This window comes from Nyctibius grandis, chromosome 3 (assembly GCF_013368605.1).
Source record: "Nyctibius grandis isolate bNycGra1 chromosome 3, bNycGra1.pri, whole genome shotgun sequence".
Taxonomy (NCBI): Eukaryota; Metazoa; Chordata; class Aves; order Nyctibiiformes; family Nyctibiidae; genus Nyctibius; species Nyctibius grandis.
In genome coordinates, this window is record NC_090660.1 from 114,562,326 (window position 1) to 114,584,903 (window position 22,578).

At 51.5% G+C, this 22,578-nt stretch overlaps 1 protein-coding gene across 3 annotated transcripts in view; it reads left to right on the forward strand.

Annotated features, from left to right (window-relative positions):
• ARHGAP39 (Rho GTPase activating protein 39) overlaps positions 1-22,578 on the forward strand; it is a 165,431-nt gene that overhangs the window by 92,684 nt on the left and 50,169 nt on the right. For all 3 annotated transcript variants that reach the window (XM_068395735.1, XM_068395734.1, XM_068395736.1), the window contains exon 2: positions 13,544-13,975. In XM_068395735.1, the coding sequence (XP_068251836.1) occupies positions 13,544-13,975 (432 nt within the window). The remainder of the gene's footprint in view (positions 1-13,543; positions 13,976-22,578) is intronic.

The following is a 22,578-nucleotide window of genomic DNA, read 5'->3' on the forward strand; positions in this document are numbered from 1 at the left end:
CTCTGAAGATGAAGGGGGTGTGCGCGTGGAGGGGGATGCTTCTCGGTGAGGACTTCTTGGTGTAAATCCTGGCGCTCTCCCAAAGGCAAGAAGTAATTTGGGGTAGTTTGGACATGGTGTCTGGGAGACTGAAGATGACAGTTTTCAGGAGCCTGGAGAAGAGCAGACTGAGGGGGGATCTTATCAACACTTACAAATACCTCAGGGGTGGGTGTCAAGGGGATGAGGCCAGACTCTTCTCAGTGGTGCCCAGTGACAGGACAAGGGGCAACGGGCACAAGCTGTAACATGGGAAGTTCCATCTCAATATGAGGAGGAACTTCTTTACTTTGAGGGTGCCAGAGCCCTGGCACAGGCTGCCCAGGGAGGGTGGGGAGTCTCCTTCTCTGGAGATATTCAAAACCCGCCTGGACATGACCCTGTGCAACGTTCTCTGGGTGACCCTGCTTTGGCAGGGGGTTGGACTAGATGATCTCCAGAGGTCCCTTCCAACCCCAACCAGTCTGGGATTCTGTGATTCTGTGACAATGGTCATCTTAATGGTTGGACTTGATGTTCTTAAAGGTCTTGTAGCGCAGTGGGAGTCGGCCTCTTCTCCCAGGCAACCAGCGACAGGACAAGAGGACACAGCCTCAAGCTTTGCCAGGGGAGGTTCAGGTTGGACATTAGGAAGCATTTCTTCTCAGCAAGGGTCATTAGCCATTGGAAGGGGCTGCCCAGGGAGGTGGTGGAGTCACCATCTCTGGATGTGTTTAAGAAAAGCCTGGCCATGGCACTTAGTGCCCTGGTCTAGTTGCCATGGTGGTGTGAGGGCAATGGTTGGACTCGATGATCCCAGAGGGCTCTTCCAACCTCATTGATTCTGTGATTCTGTGAGGAGATCGATCAACCTCCTGCTTGCAGTGGTCTGCTAGGAGGGTAGGAGAGACTTGCCCTGGGAAAGTCTAGTTTGTGCCAGTCTTTGTCCTACAAAAGAGGTACCAGAGCGGTGACAGTATGGTTGGGACCATGTTGGATCATGGCTATGGATTATACAGGTAGTCTGAGATTACATCTGAGCCCCTGCTCCCTCTTACGAGCTCCTGAGCATCCTTGTGGTGGCCTTCAACACTCAACAGCGGTCTGGAGTGAGCTCTTCATCTCCACCACATCCCTGTGATCTTGGTTCTTCTCTACTTTTCATGATTTCTTAAATTAGCTTGAAATTTCTGGCACCTTGGGTTTATGCTTCTCCCCCCACCATGGTTCCTTTCCATCCTACCTGCTCAGGTAAATTAGAAATGGTTTTTCATATAAAATAATACGGTTTGACTCCAGAGATGCTGGGAGCAGTCAGTAAGCACTTGAGGACATGGTTGCATGGAAAAAGTTTGAAATTTTGAGATTTACTGATGATGTTCAGAGGCCTGATCTGGAAAAGTCACTTCATTTTTTTGAGAGCCATCTCTGAGGTGCCAAAACTGTAAGTTTAGAAAACAGTTTCTATATAATTGATGCTTTTAAAACAAAAATCAATCCTCCAAAAGCAGTGGTTTGATTCCATGAACTCGAAAGCACACAGCTTTTGATCTTGTTTGATGCATAAAGCAGGTCAGGTGAGAACAGTCATCTCCAGCTGCACTTACCCACTGCTCCTGCATCTCTTCAGACTTCAGCGTGTCCGTTGTGCTCCTGCCTTTTGAACTGGTGGCGAATGCTGGATACAGTGGGTATGTTTTAGTCTACCCATCAAATAGTTTGGGTTGGAAGAGACCTTTAAAGGTCACCTAGTCCAATCCTCTGCCATGGGCAGGGACATCTTCAACTAGATCAGGTTGCTCAGAGCCCCGTCCAACCTCACCTTGAATGTTGCCAATGGTGGGGCATCTCCCACCTCTCTGGGCAACCTGTGCCAGTGTTTCACCGTAGAATCATAGAATGGTTTGGGTTGGAAGGGACCTTAAAGATCATCTAGTTCCAACCCCCTGCCACGGGCAGGGACACCTTCCACCAGACCAGGCTGCTCCAAGCCCCATCCAACCTGGCCTTGAACACTGCCAGGGAGGGGGCAGCCACAGCTTCTCTGGGCAACCTGGGCCAGGCTCTCACCACCCTCACACCAAAGAATTGCTTCCTCACATCTCATCTCAGTCTCCCCTCTGTCAGTTTAAAACCGTTCCCCCTCGTCCTGTCACTCCAGGCCCTTGTCAAAAGCCCCTCTCCAGCTTTCCTGTAGCCCCTTCAGGCACTGGAAGGTGCTAGAAGGTCTCCGCGGAGCCTTCTCTTCTCCAGGCTGAACAGCCCCAGCTCTCTCAGCCTGTCTCCAGAGCAGAGGGGCTCCAGCCCTCTGAGCATCTCCGTGGCCTCCTCTGGACTCGCTCCAACAGCTCCGTGTCCTTCTTGTGTTGGGGCCCCAGAGCTGGACGCAGCACTGCAGGGGGGTCTCAGGAGAGCGGAGCAGAGGGGCAGAATCCCCTCCCTCAACCTGCTGGCCACGCTGCTGGGGATGCAGCCCAGAACACGGGTGGCTTTCTGGGCTGTGAGCACACGCTGCCGGCTCACATCCTGTTTTTCATCCATCCATATGGGGAGAAGAGGGGAATGTCAGGCAAAATCAGAGCTCAGCATCCAGCCTCATCACTCCTGGCCTTCATCCGTAACTGCATAAATACCCCGAAACTTGCATCCTGGAAGGATCTGGAAAGAAATCCAGCACGTGACTGCCGGCAGCGCTGCATCCCCTGCTAGGCAAGACCTATTTCAGGACAGTTGGAGAAAACAAACAAAGACCTCTGCTCCGTCCTGACACGTATCTGCAGTGATTTCAGTGAAGGGGAAAGTGCTGACAAGGCAGAGATTGAACTCGAAAGCCACCTTAGGAAATAATAAACTTCCCTATCAAAGCGACTCAGTCGTACATCGGCCTGAGTCTTTGCTCATCCCTTTCAAATGAAATAAAAAGGAAAATCCTGCTCCGACACGCAAGAGCCGTGGGCTGCGTGTGTGAACGCAGCGCTGCTTTGATGGGGAGGGGATGTGACTTCGTTTGCAATGTCAGGGGAAGGTCAGCAGGGGAAGATCAGGCGTGATGTAACTCTCGCAGCGCCAGGCGACGGCAGGGATGTTACGATGAGGCTGCCAGGAGGAGTTAATGAGCGTTGGGTTTGCGGGTAGCGGGGGGTCCGTTCCCACGGCGGGAGAGAGGGATCGGGAACCTACGGCTGGCAAAAAGAGAAACAAAACCTCCATGTGGTAGGGATGGGCAGGGAGACGGTGGAAAGAGACCTGGGGGTGCTGATCGACAGCTGGCTAAACACGAGCCAGCAGTGTGCCCAGGTGGCCAAGAAGGCCAATGGCATCCTGGCTTGTATCAGCACTAGTGTGGCCAGCAGGACTAGGGAAGTGATCGTCCCCCTGTGCTCGGCACTGGTGGGGCCGCACTTTGAATCCTGTGTCCAGTTGTGGGCCCCGCACTTCAAGAAAGATGTTGAGGTGTTGGAGCGAGTCCAGAGGAGGGCGACCAAGCTGGGGAAGGGTCTGGAGGGTCTGACCTCCGAGGAACAGCTGAGGGAGCTGGGGGTGTTTAGCGTGGAGAAGAGGAGGCTCAGAGGTGACCTTAGTGCAGTCTACAACTACCTGAAGGGAGGTTGTAGCGCAGAGGGAGTCGGCCTCTTCTCCCAGGCAACCAGCGATAGGACAAGAGGACACAGCCTCAAGCTTCACCAGGGGAGGTTCAGGTTGGACATTAGGAAGCATTTCTTCTCAGCAAGGGTCATTAGGCATTGGAAGGGGCTGGCCAGGGAGGTGGTGGAGTCACCATCTCTGGAGGGGTTTAAGAAAAGCCTGGCCATGGCACTTAGTGCCCTGGTCTAGTTGCCATGGTGGTGTCAGGGCAACGGTTGGACTCGATGATCCCAGAGAGCTTTTCCAACCTCATTGATTCTGTGATTCTGTGAAACAGAACGAAGATGCTGGCTGCAAGGCTCACCTGCTGGCTGATGCACCTGCGATTTCCAGGAGTGATAAGAAATAAGACATTTTTTATGATGAGGGAGGTGAGACACTGGCACAGGTTCCCCAGAGAGGTGGTGGATGCCCCATCCCTGGAAACATTCAAGGTTAGGTTGGACAGGGCTCTGAGCAACCTGATCCAGATGAAGATTTAGGTTAATGGTTGGACTTGATGATCTTAAATGTCCTTTCCAACGAAGACAATTCTATGATTCTATAATGAGAGGAACCGGCCTCAAGCTGTGCCCGGGGAGGTTTAGGCTGGAGATCAGGGACAATTTCTCCATGGAAAGGGTTGTCAAGCGCTGGAACAGGCTGCCCAGGAAAGTGGTGGAGTCCCCATCCCTGAAGGTATTTAAAAGCCGTGTAGATGTGGTGCTGAGGGACATGGGTTAGTGGTGGGCTTGGCAGTGCCAGGTTAATGTTTGGACTTGATGATCTTAAAGGTCTCTTCCAACCAAGATGTTTCTATGATGAGAGAAGTGGCCTCAAGATGTCCCTGCTCATTGCAGGGGGGTGGGCTAGATGACCTTTAAAGATCCCTTCCAACACAAAGTATTCCATGATTCTGTAAGACTTCAGTGAACTTATTAGCATGAAAAAGCAGCCAAAACCCTGTTGTCGCACAAGCCTTGGCTGGTGGGCGTTGTTCCTCCAAAAGCATCATTAACCCCAGCAGGTTCTTTGTCAGGAAAAGGAGCTCTGAAGGCTGAGCAAAGAGAAAAGCCCTTCTCTGGATGCTGTTTGTGATGAACAGCGTTCTCCCCGCCTTGCTCAGCAGTTTGCAGGCTGATGACCCAGGGACCAGGCAGCAGATCGATCAGTGGGTGAGGAGCTCGTGCGTGTGAGCTACCAAAAAAAATCCATCGTGCCCTGATCGAGCGCTGTGCAGACAGCCGAGGGGGAGCCAATCCAGCTGCACAGCCCTACGAAAGTAGGATGCAGCAAGAAGGAGCATTAGGTGATGGTTTCATGGTCTCCTTAAACAGCTGTAAGTTTTGAGATGGCGCCTGTGCATGGAGAGACCTTCAGAGCCTGGATCCACCTGGACCATGTTGGTGGGCCAGCTGCTCCAGGGATGGGCACAGATCAGGGTTTGTGCTGGGGAGTGCAGAAATGGGAGAAAATCTAAGGATGGAGATGTTAGTGTGTTTAAAAAGGGAAGGGGGTCGTTAATTAAGTTCAAAGTTCTACAACTAGTTGCCCAGAGAACTTGTAGATGCCCCATCCCTGGAAACGGTCAGGTTGGACGGGGCTCTGAGCAACCTGATCTAGTAGAAGATGTCCCTGCCCATGGCAGGGGTTTTGGACTAGATGACCTTCAAAGGTCCCTCCCAACCCAAACCACAACTTGATGATTCTGTGCTCATTGAGCTTTAGCAACTGCTCTTCTACCCACCACGTAGAAGATGCGGTGATGTGGTTCAGCCTAGTTCTCTGCGAGGAAGGGGAACTGAAATTATTTTGTGACCATCACAAAAGAGATTTGCCCAGGGACCATCACTGTGGTGTGGTGGATGCAGGACAACTGGAGTCAAGCTACAACACAGTTGGCTTGGATTTTGGGGGAAGCAGGCCCAATTTTGGGGTTCATCTACCAGCATGACTCCATGGGCAGGAGGAGAGAGGGTGAGGACCGGCGTGCGTGGCCAGCACAGCGATTTCATGGTTTGGCTTTCCAGGGGAGCAAACAGTGGAGAAGGAGAAGCTGTTGGCCTGGTCTCTGCGGGCTGGCTAAGGATCCACGTGTTGGCCAACCCTGGTGGCACATTGCATCCCTATTTAACAACTCCCAGCTCGGCACTTGCACCCTAAGCAGGTAACTCCTGCTCGGTGGGAAAGGCTGGATGGTTTTTTTTTTGGTAACTCCATCCCACTCACACAGAACCACACAGAATCAACGAGGTTGGAAGAGCCCTCTGGGCTCATCGAGTCCAACCATTGCCCTCACACCACCATGGCAACTAGACCAGGGCACTAACTGCTATGTCCAATCTTTTCTTAAACCCCTCCAGAGATGGTGACTCCACCACCTCCCTGGGCAGCCCCTTCCAATGGCTAATGACCCTTGCTGAGAAGAAATGCTTCCTAATGTCCAACCTGACCCTCCCCTGGTGAAGCTTGAGGCTGTGTCCTCTTGTCCTATTGCTGGTTGCCTGGGAGAAGAGACCGACTCCCACTTCACTACAACCTCCCTTCAGGTAGTTGTAGACTGCACTAAGGTCACCTCTGAGCCTCCTCTTCTCCAGGCTAAACACCCCCAGCTCCCTCAGCCGTTCCTCGCAGGTCAGACCCTCCAGACCCTTCCCCAGCTTGGTCGCCCTCCTCTGCACTCGCTCCAACACCTCAACATCTTTCTTGAAGTGCAGGGCCTACAACTGGACACAAGATTCAAGGTGCGGCCTCACCAAAGCTTTGACCTCACTCAAAGCTTTTCTGCTGGCTCCAGCTGCCATAGCAAGAAGCTCTGCCTGCATCTGTCGGTCCAGTTAGCGAAGAATTATGATACCTTTCACGTTAATGATGTATTTTCATCAAAAATGTTCATTGGCACTGAAATTACTAGCGCAGAAACAAGCTCCAGCTCCCAAACACTTTGATATTCTGCTATTATCTACCTACAGTTAATACTGTTTAATTGCTGAGGCTCAGCAGTTCTGTATCTGCGCTGTGCCCGCGTTCATCAGTCTGGGTTTTCTAGGGCTTGGCACCAAGGAACTATGTTTTTCTGGTGGCTTAAAGTATTTTTTTAAGTAAAATATTCCTGCAAAATAACAGGTGTGTAATAAACCAAATTGTCCTGCTCAAAGCCAGGGCGTTCAAGAATCAAAGCAGCACAGTATAGATTATATTATAGATTATAGGTCATCCCTGGAAACGCTCAAGGTCAGGTTGGACGGGGCTCTGAGCAACCTGATCTAATTGAAAATGTCCCTGTTCATGGCTGGGGGGTTGGACTAGATGACCTCTAAAAGTCTTCTCCAACCCAGACCATTCTATGATTAATTTAATTTTTATTTTTATTTAAGAGTGGGAATGAGATGGGAATGGTGGAGGGTCTGAGCTACGAGGATCGGCTGAGGGAGCTGGGGGTGTTTAGCCTGGAGAAGAGGAGGCTCAGAGGTGACCTTAGTGCAGTCTACAACTACCTGAAGGGAGGTTGTAGTGCAGTGGGAGTCGGTCTCTTCTCCCAGACAACCAGTGATAGGACAAGAGGACACAGCCTCAAGCTTGGCCAGGGGAGGTTCAGGTTGGACATTAGGAAGCATTTCTTCTCAGCAAGGGTCAATAGCCATTGGAAGGGGCTGCCCAGGGAGGTGGTGGAGTCACCATCTCTGGAGGTGTTTAAGAAAAGCCTGGACATGGCACTTAGTGCCATGGTCTAGTTGCCATGGTGGTGTGAGGGCAATGGTTGGACTCGATGAGCCCAGAGGGCTCTTCCAGCCTCATTGATTCTGTGATTCATTGTGGGACTGTGCACTAACAGAGGGATTTTGGTTCTTGGAAATGTTTGGACGTGGAGCACCACCATGCCAAAGCGATCACCCAGGGATGAGAGACTTGAGGAGCAGAGCACCCCAAGTGCTGTTGAGCTGCTTCCCAAGTGCCTTGCTCTCGCTCTTCAAGGGTAGGCTTGGGCCAGGTCTCCAAAACCTCTCTGAGGAGTGGGAATTTGAATTGCTATTGCCGTGTTAACCTGAATCACAGAATCAATCAGGTTGGAAGAGACCTCTGGGATCATCGAGTCCAACCATTAAAGCCAACCATTGAAGCCTCAGGTCTGGGTAAAGCTGACGCTGCTTGATCCTCCTGGACATGGTTTGCTCCTTCTTAGAGGGTTTGAGAGTTAAAAAAACCCCTCCAGCTCCTTCCCCCTCCAGTTACACGGGAGATCTTTGCTCTGAGCCGTTTCTTTTGACCGAGACGCCCGCCCAATCGATGCGAGCTTCTGACCCCATTACTCTCTGGTACAGAAAGTTGCTTGCTTGGCAATTTTTCCTCTTGTAAGTGCAGTTATCAATAAATTCCCCGTCATTTCAAGTGTAAAATACTTTGAAATTTAAGCTTCTCCTAATCGGATTGGCTGAGGGTGTTAATTGCTGGGGTGTCAGGAGGGATACAGAGGTGGCTCTCTGGAGTGATGTCTAGATGAGCCATGGGTGATATTGAGCAGTGGGTCACTGAGCAAGTGACACCCAAGTTGCCCAAGCGCCTCCGTGGCTCTCTGAGGTCACGTTAACCTTAATGATATGAATTCAGGCTCGTTAAAATCACAGAATTACAGAATCGTCTTGCTTGGAAAGGACCTTTAAGATCATCGAGTCCAACCATTACCCCAGCACTGCCAAGGCCACCACTAACCCATGTCCCTCAGCACCACATCTACACGGCTTTTAAATCCCCCCAGGGATGGGGACTCCACCACTGCCCTGGGCAGCCTGTGCCAGCGCTTGACAACCCTTTCCGTGAAGAAATTGTCCCTGATCTCCAATCTAACCCTCCCCTGGCACAACTTGAGGCCGTTTTCTCTCGTCCTATCGCTTGTTACCTGGGAGAAGAGACCGATTCCCCCTCGCTACACCCTCCTTTCAGGCAGTTGTAGGGAGCGAGAAGGTCTCCCCTCAGCCTCCTTTTCTCCAGGCTAAACACCCCCAGGTCCCTCAGCCGCTCCCCATCACACTTGTGCTCCAGACCCTTCCCCAGCCCCGTTGCCCTTCTCTGGACTCGCTCCAGCACCTCAAGGTCTTTCTTGTAGTGAGAGGCCCAAAACTGCACCCAGGATTCGAGGTGCGGCCTCACCAGTGCTATGGTGAGATAGGTCTGAGTCTATTTGGCTACCGGATCTCGCAGCAGACTTTTCTACTACCCATCAAAGAGGTGTTTTTTTGGCTGATGCGGTAAATAACGACGATAATTCTGGGCCAAGACTGTATCTGGTACCCAGCTTAGTTGTGCTGAACCTACAGCAGCAGCATGTTGGTCACCTATCTGTTATCCCCACTGCTGGCCTCCTACCTGGGAAATACTGTGTGTGGACCCTAATTTGGGCAAATACTCTGGAATTTTAGCCTTGAATTTTGTATTTCTGGGGGAAAAAATGCAAAGTGGGAGGTTTTCTGGCAAAACTTAAGATATGGTCTGGAAGAAGACATGCCTTTATCGGGGCCTTGTCTCCTAGTCCTGTGGGTTTCCTTCTCTGAATTTGCTATTGCATGGGTACGTTCGCTTCCCTGTCTGTGCCACAGGTCCAGCAGCTCCAGACCTGTGGATTTTGTTTCACTTTCCACAGATGAATCATGGATTTATGCATCTGATGGAAGATTTTCTGTTGTTTTCCTTTTCGGCTGCCCAGCGCAGGGCTGAGGAGGGTGGCCATTGGCTACTGATCACAGAATCAACCAGGTTGGAAGAGCCCTCTGGGATCATTGAGTCCAACCATTGCCCTGACACCACCATGGCAACTAGACCACGGCACTAAGTGCCATGTCCAGTCTTTTCTTAAACCCCTCCAGAGATGGTGACTCCACCACCTCCCTGGGCAGCCCCTTCCAATGCCTAATGACCCTTGCTGAGAAGAAATGCTTCCTCATGTCCAACCTGACCCTCCCCTGGCGAAGCTTGAGGCTGTGTCCTCTTGTCCTAGCGCTGGTTGCCTGGGAGAAGAGGCCGACTCCCACTCTGCTACAGCCTCCCTTCAGGTAGTTGTAGACTGCAATAAGGTCACCTCGGAGCCTCCTCTTCTCCAGGCTAAACAACCCCAGCTCCCTCAGCCGTTCCTCGTAGGTCAGACCCTCCAGACCCTTCACCAGCTTGGTCGCCCTCCTCTGGACTCGCTCCAACACCTCAACATCTTTCTTGAAGTGCGGGACCCAGAACTGGACACAGGATTCAAGGTGATCCTCTGCTTCTCAAAGGTGCAGCGTATTGAGCTGCTTGAGTTGATTAATTACCCCAGTAAATTAAACGACTGGGGAGAAAAGAGAACTGTGAACACTAAATTTCTTCTGCTCTAACAGCAGGGAAAATAACGATGCAGAGAGAGAGGACCTGTAACCCAGACACCTGTAACCCAGCATTATTATCCTCATAATTCATAGTGAAAACCAAGAGGAAATTAAGGGCTCTAGGACAAAAGGTCCTACATTTCCTCAGCCTACTAAGTTTTTCTTTGGAGGTGCTGCAGGTTTTCACCCGGGCTGGTTTATAGCCCATGGTGATCCAGTTCTGTTGGGTCCAAACAGACCTTCACCTTTTTCAAGCTCCATGGGGCTATTTTTATCCTATCCTATCCTATCCTATCCTATCCTATCCTATCCTATCCTATCCTAATTTATTCTGTTCTTCTAGTCTAGTCCAGTCTATCTTCCTATCCTATCCTATCCTATCCTATCCTATCCTATCCTATCCTAATTTATTCTATTCTTCTAGTCTAGTCTACCCTATCCTATCCTATCCTATCCTATCCTATCCTATCCTATCCTATCCTATCCTATCCTAATTTATTCTATTCTTCTAGTCTAGTCTGGTCTAGTCTAGTTTAGTCTATCCTATCCTATCCTATCCTATCCTATCCTATCCTATCCTATCCTATCCTATCCTATCCTACCCTACCCTACCCTACCCTAATTTATTCTATTCTTCTAGTCTAGTGTAGTCTAGTTTAGTCTATCCTATCCTATCCTATCCTATCCTATCCTATCCTATCCTATCCTATCCTATCCTATCCCACCCTACCCTACCCTACCCTACCCTAATTTATTCTATTCTTCTAGTCTAGTCCAGTCTAGTCTAGTTTAGTCTCTCCTCTCCTCTCCTATCCAATTTAGTCTATTCTTCTAGTCTATCCTATCCTATCCTATCCTATCCTATCCTATCCTATCCTATCCTATCCTATCCTGTCCTGTCCTGTCCTGTCCTATCCTATCCTATCCTATCCTATCCTATCCTATCCTATCCTATCCAATTTATTCTATTCTTCTAGTCTAGTCTAGTCTAGTTTAGTCTATCCTATCCTATTCTACCCTACCCTACCCTACCCTATCCTAATTTATTCTATTCTTCTAGTCTAGTCTAGTCTAGTCTAGCCTATCCTATCCTATCCTACTCTAGTCTGTCCTAGTGTAGTCTATCCTATCCTAGTCTAGTCTACTCTACTCTATTTTTGCTTCCCTGTGATAACTGTGGAGCACTTGAGCTCTCGTTTCACCCTGGAGGGACCCTGGCTGAAGGACTTTTTATTCCTCCCTGATGCAGATACCCCAATATCTTCCCAGTCGGTAGAACCAAAGCCCTGCTGGAGCAGCTGCCCTTAACTGGGGGCTTTTTTTTTTCTTTATCTATTTCTATTCCTTTCTTAACAGGCTCGTAAATGCAGACAAGGACAAATTCCAAGTGAGAAATTTTAGTTAATACGAACATCTCTTGTATCTTTTTACGTAAACCCCCACAAAAATGAGGAATTTGAATAAGATGTGACTTGTAAGCCTCGGGTATCCCCCGGATTAGCAAAAGGTGACACCTGCAGTGTCTGGGGTAATCTGAAAAGTCGGTTAAATTGCCTGTTCTTAGGGATTACAACTTCTTGAAATCCTCTTTTGCATTTCTAAGCCCCATTTACAGCTTTATGATTTCGATAACCTCCCCTTTGCCGTGTTTCTGTGTGAGCTGGGGCTCCACGTTGGGCTGATGGTGCCTGGTCCTTAGCTCAGCAGGGGATGGGGCGGTGGGAGGAAGGTTAAACCACACATTTTGCTCCATATTTTAGTGATGAGCTCCATACTCTATGCAGAGACCAGCATCAGACTGACTCTTAATTTAATAAATGCACATGGGGGACACCAAGTAGAGTGTAGCTGATCTCATCTCTCTGGTTACTGATCTCTTCTCCCTGGGATCCAGGGATAGGACGTGTAGGAATGGTTCAAAGCCACATCATGGAGGTTTAGAATTGACATTAGGAAGCATTTCTTTACCAAAAGGGTGGTCAAACACTGGAACAGGCTTCCTAGAGAGGTGTTGGAGTGAGTCCAGAGGAGGGCGACCAAGCTGGTGAAGGGTCTGGAGGGTCTGACCTACGAGGAACAGCTGAGGGAGCTGGGGGTGTTTAGCGTGGAGAAGAGGAGGCTCAGAGGTGACCTTAGTGCAGTCTACAACTACCTGAAGGGAGGCTGTAGCAGAGTGGGAGTCGGCCTCTTTTCCCAGGCAACCAGCGATAGGACAAGAGGACACAGCCTCAAGCTTCACCAGGGGAGGTTCAGGTTGGACATTAGGAAGCATTTCTTCTCAGCAAGGGTCATTAGCCATTGGAAGGGGCTGCCCAGGGAGGTGGTGGGGTCACCATCTCTGGAGGGGTTTAAGAAAAGCCTGGACATGGCACTTAGTGCCGTGGTCTAGTTGCCATGGTGGTGTCAGGGCAATGGTTGGACTCGATGATCCCAGAGGTCTCTTCCAACCTCATTGATTCTGGGATTCTGTGTGGTCGATGCCTCAAGTCTGTCGGTGTTTAAGACATTCGTCCAATGCCCTTAATAACATGCTTTAACTTTGTCAGACCTGAAGTGGTCAGGCAGTTGGACTAGATGATCATTGTAGGTCCCTTCCAACTGAAATATTATCTTCCCTTCCTCTCCATGGAGCCCAGGACACTGTCGGGTCTGTTTGGTCCTCGCTGGCTCCATCCTCCCACCGCTGGGTTTCGGTGTTGATGCAGCCTGTGGTTATCGCTGAGTCGAGGTGTGTCGGGGCGGGTGGTTTGGGGAAGGTGCCGGAGGTGGGACGTGCACGCCGGAGAGCCGGCGCCTTTGCCCGGTGTTGAAATCGAGACGGAGGGAAGGGGTGTTGGCAGAGCTGCGCAGGAGCCCGGCGCCAGCACACCGGGGTTTGTGCCGGGAGCGGTGCTGCTCCAGCTGGGCTGAAGGAGGTGGAAGCCATCGCCTTCAAGTCTTGCATGGAGAAATGCTGCCGGGCTTGGTTGTCCGGGCAGCAGCGCAGAGCTGCGGGCTGGTCTTGCAGAAGAAGAGGTTCATCACCAGGTTGGTGCCTCCGACTGGGCTCTGTCCCTCCACTCTCTCGCCTCCCCCTTGCCCTTCAGTGCCGACGTCGTGCCGAGCACCGGGTCTGTGCCCCAAAGAGTTCAGACTAAAACGGAGAGAGCTCGGGGTGGAAGCCACGTGCCGGGGTGACTGCTGGGGGGCTGTAACTCGGGCGTGTGTTTTAGCTGTCCTACAGACTTGATGAATTCCTCTGGGAGCTGAAAACCGTTTGCAACCCCTTGCAAATTTGGTGTAAATAGTGTATTTGGTGTAAATAGTGTTTGGTGTATTTGGTGTAAACGGTATTTGGTGTAAATAGTGCTGCGGGACTCAACGTCGGTGGTGGGGGGCACAAAGAGTTGATGTCCCCACTCAAGCCACCCTTCTTCTCCATCCTGCTTCCGCAGATGCTGCGAGAACTTGCTGCAAGCGTTGAGTCGTAGAATCAGAATGGTTTGGGTTGGAAGGGACCTTTGAAGATCATCTAGTTGAAGTGTCTCTCTCTGTTTGTTCTCTTTCAGGCTGGAATGGGTGGAAATCATCGAGCCTCGAACCCGGGAGCGCATGTACGCCAACCTCATCACGGGGGAGTGCGTGTGGGACCCTCCCGCTGGGGTGCGGATCAAACGCACGAATGAAAACCAGTGGTGGGAGCTCTTCGATCCCAACACCTCCCGTTTCTACTACTACAATGCCACCACGCAGAGGACGGTGTGGCACCGGCCGCAGAACTGCGATATCATCCCTCTGGCCAAGCTGCAGACCCTGAAGCAGAACACAGAGTCTCCGAGGGCTTCCACAGAGAACAGCCCCGGGAGGAGCAGCAATGTCAGCAGGGAGGGCAGCACCAGCTCCTCCCTGGAGCAGGAGCTGGAGGGCAACGAGAAGGTGCAGGAGCAGAGGTCGAGCCGTCAGTCAACCCAGTACGCAGTAGTGAAAGAAGAAACGGAAAGGTAAGAGCAAGGCTGGCTCTGCCGACACGTCATGGACGTGCACGACTGGGCTCGGTGAGGGGTTGGTGCACTAAAATTGTGAGTTCAAATACCCCGATGGTCTCCTAGTGCTGTGGAAGAGCAGAGCCCTTCTCCTGCAGCTCTTTGTTTCTGGTGTGTAGAGGTAGTTTATGGATGGCTCTTCTAGATTGCTCATGGGTCTGTGCACCAAGTCTTAGAGAGCGGGTTTGCTCCTCCGTAAAACAATGATAGGAGGAAGAGGTATAAGCACCTGCAGAAGGTGTTTCTCCTTGTTAGGGGCAACTTAGATGTTGCCTCCAGAAAGGTACATTAGAGAAATAATGTCTTGTCCTCTGAAATAATGTCTTGTCCTCAAGCTTCTCTAGGGGAGGTTCAGGTTGGACATTAGGAAGCATTTCTTCTCAGCAAGGGTCATTAGCCATTGGAAGGGGCTGCCCAGGGAGGTGGTGGAGTCACCATCTCTGGAGGTGTTTAAGAAAAGCCTGGCCATGGCACTTAGTGCCATGGTCTAGTTGCCATGGTGGTGTCAGGGCAATGGTTGGACTCGATGATCCCAGAGGGCTCTTCCAACCTGATTGGTTCTGTGAAATACATGGTCTTAGAGAGTGGTGTGGTTTTAAATGGTTTCCATGGATAAGATCTCCCTAATTCAGCAGGATGATTCATGCTGCACCCACGGGTTGTCCCACTGGTCTGCGGAGCTCCTAGCAGGGATGATTTCTCTTGTAAAGGAGAAGCTTCAAACTCAACGGTGAGTTAGTGCTCAGTTTGTAAGGTCCAGCTGCATATGGACAACGTACTGAGACGTCTGCATTGCTGCTCGGTGTGCTTTGTTACAGGTCAGAGAATCCCAGCCTGGTTGGGGTGGGAAGGGACCTCTGGAGATCATCCAGCCCACCCCCTGCCCAAGCAGGGTCACCCAGAGCACATTGCACAGGGTCGTGTCCGGGCGGGTTTGAATATCTCCAGAGAAGGAGACTCCCCGCCTCCCTGGGCAGCCTGTGCCAGGGCTCTGGCACCCTCACAGCAAAGAAGTTCCTCCTCATGTTCAGATGGAACTTCCCATGTCTCAGTTTGTGCCCGTTGCCCCTTGTCCTGTCACTGGGCACCACTGAGAAGAGTCTGGCCCCATCCCCTTGACACCCCCCCTGAGGTATCTGTGAGCATTGATAAGATCCCCCCTCAGTCTGCTCTTCTCCAGCTGAACAGCCCCAGCTCCCTCAGCCTCTCCTCGTAGCAGAGATGCTCCAGCCCTCAGACCATCTCCGTACCCCTCCCCTGGACTCTCTCCAGTAGCTCCTGGTCTTTCTTGAACTGGGGGGCCCAGAACTGCCCACAGTTACTCCAGGTGTGGCCTCACCAGGGACGTGCAGAGGGGCAGGAGAACCTCCCTTGACCTGCTGGCCCACACTCTTCCTCACCCACCCCAGGACATCATTGGCCTTCCTGGCCCCAAGGGCACATTGTTGGCTCGTGGGGAACTTGGTGTCCCCCAGAACTCCCAGGTCCTTCTCTGCAGAGCTGCTCTCCAGTAGATCAGCCCCCAACCTGTACCGGTCCAGGTGGGTTTGGACCACAAACCCCTCAGGTCCTTCTCTGCGGAGCTGCTTTCCAGCAGGTCAACCCCCAGCCTTGTTTCATGCTTTTATGGCTTGCAACCTGCCAATCAGACGGTCCATTACTTAATATATTTGTATTCTCTTCAGCGATGCCTCTTAAAATGTTAATAACCAACCAGTGTCACTGGTGAGCAACCAGCAGAAGTTCTGCTGCCTTACAGCTGGTGCACAGAAACTGCGGCTGGGTGATCTCATGGCCACGTAGGATGGGAACAGGAACTCCCAGCTCAGCGAGTGCTTTCATGTGGGACCTCAGAGGCAGCCTTGCCTCCGCGTGTCTAGCCCGTGAGGGTAGGCTTAATCTCCCTGAGCTTTTGGAAGATCCTCTGATAGAAGAGCTGAGTGTGGTGATGGCATCTTTCCTCACCAGGCAGGTGCTGTTTGGAGAGGTAGATGTTTTGATGTTTTCTTCTCAGCAAGGGTCATTAGCCATTGGAAGGGGCTGCCCAGGGAGGTGGTGGAGTCACCATCTCTGGAGGTGTTTAAGAAAAGCCTGGACATGGCACTTAGTGCCATGGTCTAGTTGACATGGTGGTGTCAGGGCAGTGGTTGGAGTCGGTGATCCCAGAGGGCTCTTCCAACCTCATTGATTCTGTGATTCTGGGTGGGAAGGGACCTTTGAAGGTCTTCCAGTCCTGCAGTGAGCAAGGACATCTTCATCTAGATCAGGTTGCTCAGAGCCCCATCCAACCTGATCTTGAATGTTTCCAGGGATGGGGCATCTACCACCTCTCTGGGCAGCCTGGGCCAGTGTCTCACCACCCTCAGCATAAACAATTTCTTCCTTAGATGTTCTCTGAATCTCCCTTCTTTTGGTTTAAAACCATCACCCCTTGTCCTATCGCTACAGGCCCTGATAAATATTCTCTCTCCATCTTTCTTAGAAGCCCCCTTTAAGTATTGAAAGACTACAAGAAGGTCTTCCCGGAGCCTTCTCTTCTCCAGGCTGAACCACCCCAACTCTCTCAGCCTTTCTCCACAGCAGAGCTGTTCCAGCCCTCTGATCATTTCAGTGTCCCTCCTCTGGACCTGCTCCAACAAGTCCATGTCTATCCTGTGCTGGTGACCCCAGAGCTGGAGACAGTGCTCTAGGGGGAGGTCTCAGGACATTGGAGTAGAGGAGCAGAATCCCCTCCCTTGACCTGCTGGTCACGCTGCTGCGGATGCAGCCCAGGGTAGGGTTGGTGAAGCAGGAGCTTGTTCCCGAAGCAGCGTGAAGGGTTAACGGGGATCAAGGGGGTGGGTTTTAATCTCCTTGGGCTTTGCTGCAAGAACATGTGAAGGACCAGTGGCTTCCTGAAGGAAGGTCCATTCCCCATCACACTTACATGCTGGACCGCAAAAGCCAGTGTGGACACTGCAGGTCACTAATGCTTGGTGACCATATGTTCCTCCACCCATACGTTCTCTCTGCTTGGGCTAGGCAGGTGTATTATGGGATGCAAAGCTGCTGAATAGGGTGGGAGGAGGGAAGACTGCACCTGGGCTCTCAAATAGAAAGGCTTAACCCATGGAAGCCTTCTGCTAGCAGAGAAGAGCAAGCCAGCCACGAGGTGGATGGAGGGTTGTGTGTCCTTTCAGCTCCAGCAGTTCGTAGTCTTCTCCTTGCCGGGGGCCGGTGTAGAGCAGATACCAGGTCTTCTCGCTTTAAAAATAAAATAAAAATTAAAAAGCAGATGCCACCAGAGGGAGCAGATATCCCTGCTCAGTGGACAGTTTCCACCTGCATCCCTGAAGATGACACAACCGTCTTGTCCCATCAGCTCAGCCAAACTGTGGCAGCAACCCACTCTGGTAGAAGCAGACTAAAGTCTCTTGACCCGTCATGTCCTGGCCAGAAAAAATCACATTCCCTCGTTGACCTTCCCCTCTGAGCAACTGAACTGGGCATGCTGGAAAGCCTGGAGAGCTTTGCTGAGACCTCAAGGTCAGTGGGACCCATTAAGGGAGAGATTTCTGAATGTCAAGGAACCCTTAGAAGGGGTAAGGATGCTGCAGGGCGCCGCACATCCTCGCAGCTCGTGCCACGAGGGAGGTGTGCCTGCAAAACAACTTTCTTCCCACCAGAAATGGGATGGTCTTTGCTGCAGCTGACTCAAGGGAAGGGGAGATGCTGTGGGTTGAAAGGGGAGATGTGGAAGCATTTCTTCTCAGCAAGGGTCATTAGCCATTGGAAGGGGCTGTCCAGGGAGGTGGTGGAGTCACCATCTCTGGAGGGGTTTAAGAAAAGCCTGGACATGGCACTTAGTGCCCTGGTCTAGTTGCCATGGTGGTGTCAGGGCAATGGTTGGACTCGATGAGCCCAGAGGTCTCTTCCAACCTGATTGATTCTGTGGTTGAGCCTGGTAGATGTGACACTTCCAGCAGGGATGGGGCAGATGGGAAGCTGCAGAAACGTTGGTGTAACGCCAGCGAAGGGTTTAACCCATGTGGAATGGGTGTGGAAGAGGGTAAAGCACAGGCTGGCATGGAGCTGCTCGGGATGCTGTGATGGGGTGTTTGCTCCACGTCGCCAGAGATCACAGAATCACAGAATCAACCTGATGTCCAACCTGAACCTCCCCTGGTGAAGCTTGAGGCTGTGTCCTCTTGTCCTATCGCTGGTTGCCCGGGAGAAGAGACCGACACCCACTTCACTACAACCTCCCTTCAGGTAGTTGTAGACTGCACTAAGGTCACCTCTGAGCCTCCTCTTCTCCAGGCTAAACACCCCCAGCTCCCTCAGCCGTTCCTCGGAGGTCAGACCCTCCAGACCCTTCACCAGCTTGGTCGCCCTCCTCTGCACTCGCTCCAACTGATGACCCGTAGCTGGACAACCAGAGGGGTTTTTATCCCGCTCTGCTTTCTCCAGCAAAGCCCAGGTGAAGAAGGAGGGCTCGCTTATGCCGATCTGCGGGAAAGCTTCCAGGGATGCAGAGATTTCATCTCCAGAAGTGGCTGATGCTCTCAGGCCCGGGACAGATAAGCTGAACATGAGCTGTGCAAATTAAAAATTGATTTTTGATGGCGGTGATAGCAGCTGCGAAGGGCAGAGCCAGTGCAGGCGTTTGTGCCTCGAGCTTCTCAGCATTCAGGGTGTCACCATGGTTTAGTGTTGGTTTCTGACCAGGCACAAGCCAAAAAAATACGTATTTCCATACAATATATTTGTTCTCCCAGGCAACTAGTGATAGGACAAGAGGACACAGCCTCAAGCTTGGCCAGGGGAGGTTCAGGTTGGACATTAGGAAGCATTTCTTCTCAGCAAGGGTCATTAGGCATTGGAAGGGGTTGCCCAGGGAGGTGGTGGAGTCACCATCTCTGGAGGGATTTAAGAAAAGCCTGGACATGGCACTTAGTGCCCTGGTCTAGTTGCCATGGTGGTGTCAGGGCAACGGTTGGACTCGATGATCCCAGTGGTCTCTTCCAACCTCATTGATTCTGTGATTCTGTGATCTGCTGCACGGGGATTTTCCAGGTCCCTGCAGGGATTTTCGGCCCTCCTCCAAAACAAGCCTCCATTGTGAAGAGAAACCGAGGAAGGACGTGGGGTTGCTTCACAAAGCCGTGCAGGAGGGCTGCAGCATCAAGCAGGTCCCAAAGACCTTCCTTCCCAACATCTTGCCTCCAGCAGTAGCGTAATGCATGAAATTCAGAGCATTTCTTCACCCAAAGGTTGGGTGACATCTGGATGGATGACATCTCCATGCCTGGTGTGAGGATGCTGCGGGTGCCGGATACGTTGGGCATGTTCGTTTCCATCTCAGGCCTTGGGTATTGAGGAGCTCTTCTCCGGCAGCTGGGTCAACATCACGCCAGCAGACCAGGTACGTGGTGGGAAGTGGAGCACAGCCTGCTGCATCCCTGTGCCAAGAGCAAGTGGTTCTCCTCAGTTTAGGAGTACTCCACCCAGGACAGAAAGCTTCTAGTGGTTCCACAGGCTGTGAGCCCTTGCATGGACCTGGCGTCAGCGCAGGTTCAGGCAGGGTTTGTAGGATGGGCTTCCTTCTGGGTTGCCATCTCTTAAAACCCACAAGATGCCAAACTGTTCTGCTTTGAGATCAGAGGAGGGGTATCTCGATGCATTGGCATGGACAACTCGGACAGAGGAGGGATGTGACCATCACTGCTGGAGTGGGCAGCTCAGATGCCACTTGTCCCCTTCCAGATGATGAACCCAAGTGTTGAAGGCTTCCCACAGAGGACGAGTGTGGAGGATACGTACAAAACCCATGGAGCTCTGGGAGCACCACTTTGGCATTTCTGAAATAAATAATCTCTGCTCCTTGATGGTCCATCTGCTGGTACCAGAGGACTGAACGTTTCTGCTTCCTGAGCTGCTGCTCCTGAGGTCTAGAAAACCCTCCACAAGCAACCGACGTGACCTCTGCAAGCACAACCTTCTCCTCTGCGTGCCTGCCATGGAAGAACTTGTTCTGAAACAGCATTTGGTGTCCTTTACAGCTCCATGGTGTGTTCACCTAGAAACGGGCATCTTGGTACTGCCAATATCCCGAGGCTGGAACAGGGCCACCGATGGCTTAAATAACATTTTTATGGGTTAAGTCCGTAAAGCTTGGTCAATATTTAATGCTGAGATAACTAACCACAGAAAGGATTGTCCAAATCTGGGTTCTTGATAGCCATATAGACCTGCTTCTTCCTCAAATGTGCTCCCAGCTGACTCGTGGGGTGAAGACCTGGAGTCAAGAGCTTCTTCTGGGTGAAGATCAGAAGGCTGGAGCACCTCTGCTATGGAGAAAGGCTGAGAGAGTTGGGGTTGTTCAGCCTGGAGAGGAGAAGGCTTCAGGGAGACCTTCTTGTGGCCTTTCAATACTTAAAAATGGCTTATAAGAAAGATGGAGAGAGACTTTTTACTAGGACAAGGGGCAATGGTTTTAAACTGAAAGAGGGTGGGTTTAGACGGGACATAACGAAGACATTCTTTGAGAGTGGTGAGACACTGGACCAGGTTGCCCAGGGTAGTTGTGGCTGCCCCATCATTGGAAGTGTTCATGGTCAGGTTGGATGGGGCTTTGAGCAACCTGATCTAGTGGGAGATGTCCCTGCCCATGGCAGGGGGCTTGGCCTAGATCTTTGAAGGTTCCTTCCAACTCAAACCATCTGATGTTTTGATGGTTCAGTGAAGCTTTTGATCTGTTACAGGAACAAAAAGACAGGAGGAATTGTTTGAAGGACAGAGTCTTGTTCCCCAGCTGCTGTTAACTGCATTGGATAGATCTAGATCAGCCCTAAATAGCTGCATCTCCCTTCCCATCATCAAAAGGCGAAGAGGATGATCCAGAAGCCCTCTACCCTGCCAATCCCCAACCCTGTGGGGACATCATCCCATAGCCAGGCCATGGCATGCCACTCCAAATCCTTTTCTTCCCGGTGTTTTGAGAGAGCGAGCGCTGGTGCCTACAGCCAGCAGGCAGAGCAGAAGGTCGGGGGACCAAGGTCCCCCCTGGCTTCGGTGGCCGGGAGCTCCAGCAAATGTTCTGCCTGCCCTCGGAGCGGGCTCCAAGGAGCCCCACTCGCTGCTCCAGGGATGCTGCCAGCCTGGGGAAGGGAACGTTTGAGGACATTGTAGGTATTATTGAGATGGAGATTATTTTTTTCTTCTTCTTTATCTGCTGCCTGTAGCAGAACAGCCACATCCCCACTGTTTCCCTCACCATGCTCATTTCTTCCCTCCTCCCCATAAGCCTTGCAGAGAAAGTCACTGGGTTACTTTTCAGCAGATGTGAGATTCCACCTTATGGAACGAACCCAGCAAGATCCAAGATGTGACCTTCAATGGGTGCCGCTTTGACCACAGCCTTGACCTGCTGCCAAGGGTGGACCACCAGACCATGGCGTGGGCTTCCAGGGCTACCTGGAAGGTTTTTACATAGACCTGCTCCAAACTGCTGGTGCTTTGGCCTCCACACTCCAACAGAGTGCAGAAGAAGATCAATATGGTTTTGCTAGTAGGTGCAGCACATATTTGCTTTGGTCTCCTGATTCCTCTCGCTTCCCGTTTTCACCTTCTGTTGGACACACCTTACCCAATAAAAGGATTCATGTCCTCAGGACATGGGATAGTCCAGCATCCAGGTGAGCAGGGCTGTGGCTCAAACTCCTTTCTCCACCCAACAGCCTTCAGGCAGCCCATTTCAAACAGCTGAATCCATCACGGTTGAGTTGCTCTGAAGGTTTTTGGTTTAATGATCACCACGTGGCCCCCCAGCTTCATACTCTTCTGCTGGTGAGATCCTCCATCTCACAAACCTTGTCAGGCATGGCGTTGAGGAGGATGCTAATTGGAACCAGCAGGGTTGGGATGGAGACAGCTTCATCTGCAGCGTGGGAGGCAGGGTGGGAATGGGCTCTGGACTGTAAAACCAAGAGCTGTCTGCAGGAGATCACTTTCCAGGTCATGCATCTTTCTCCATCGCTTTCACATGCTCCAAGCAGATTGCACGTTGCACAGAGGCTACACACAAAGCCAAGCTCCCAAATTCACTGTCTTCCAACATCTTCTTGTCTTGTTTTATCCCTGTTATCTTAGCCAGGGTCGCTCCCACCCGTGTCATGACAAAAGCCCACCACTCTTGCTCTCCAAGTGAAATTCTCATCTGCTGATGCTTGGCATCACCATGGATTTCTCCTAAAGAGCATAGTTGGTCAAAGATCAACTCAGTTGGACTAGATGATCGTTGTAGGTCCCTTCCAACAGAAAAATTCTATTCATGACTTTATGTTTCTCGCAGTGCCTCTAAGCAGGTCGTGAGGATCGTGGGAGTCAATTGGGTTAACCTGCGTTTCTGCTGCTGAGTATCACAGAATCACAGAATCAAGCAGGTTGGAAGAGACCTCTGGGCTCATCGAGTCCAACCATTGCCCTGACACCACCATGGCAACTAGACCATGGCACTAAGTGCCAAGTCCAGGCTTTTCTTAAACACCTCCAGAGATGGTGACTCCACCACCTCCCTGGGC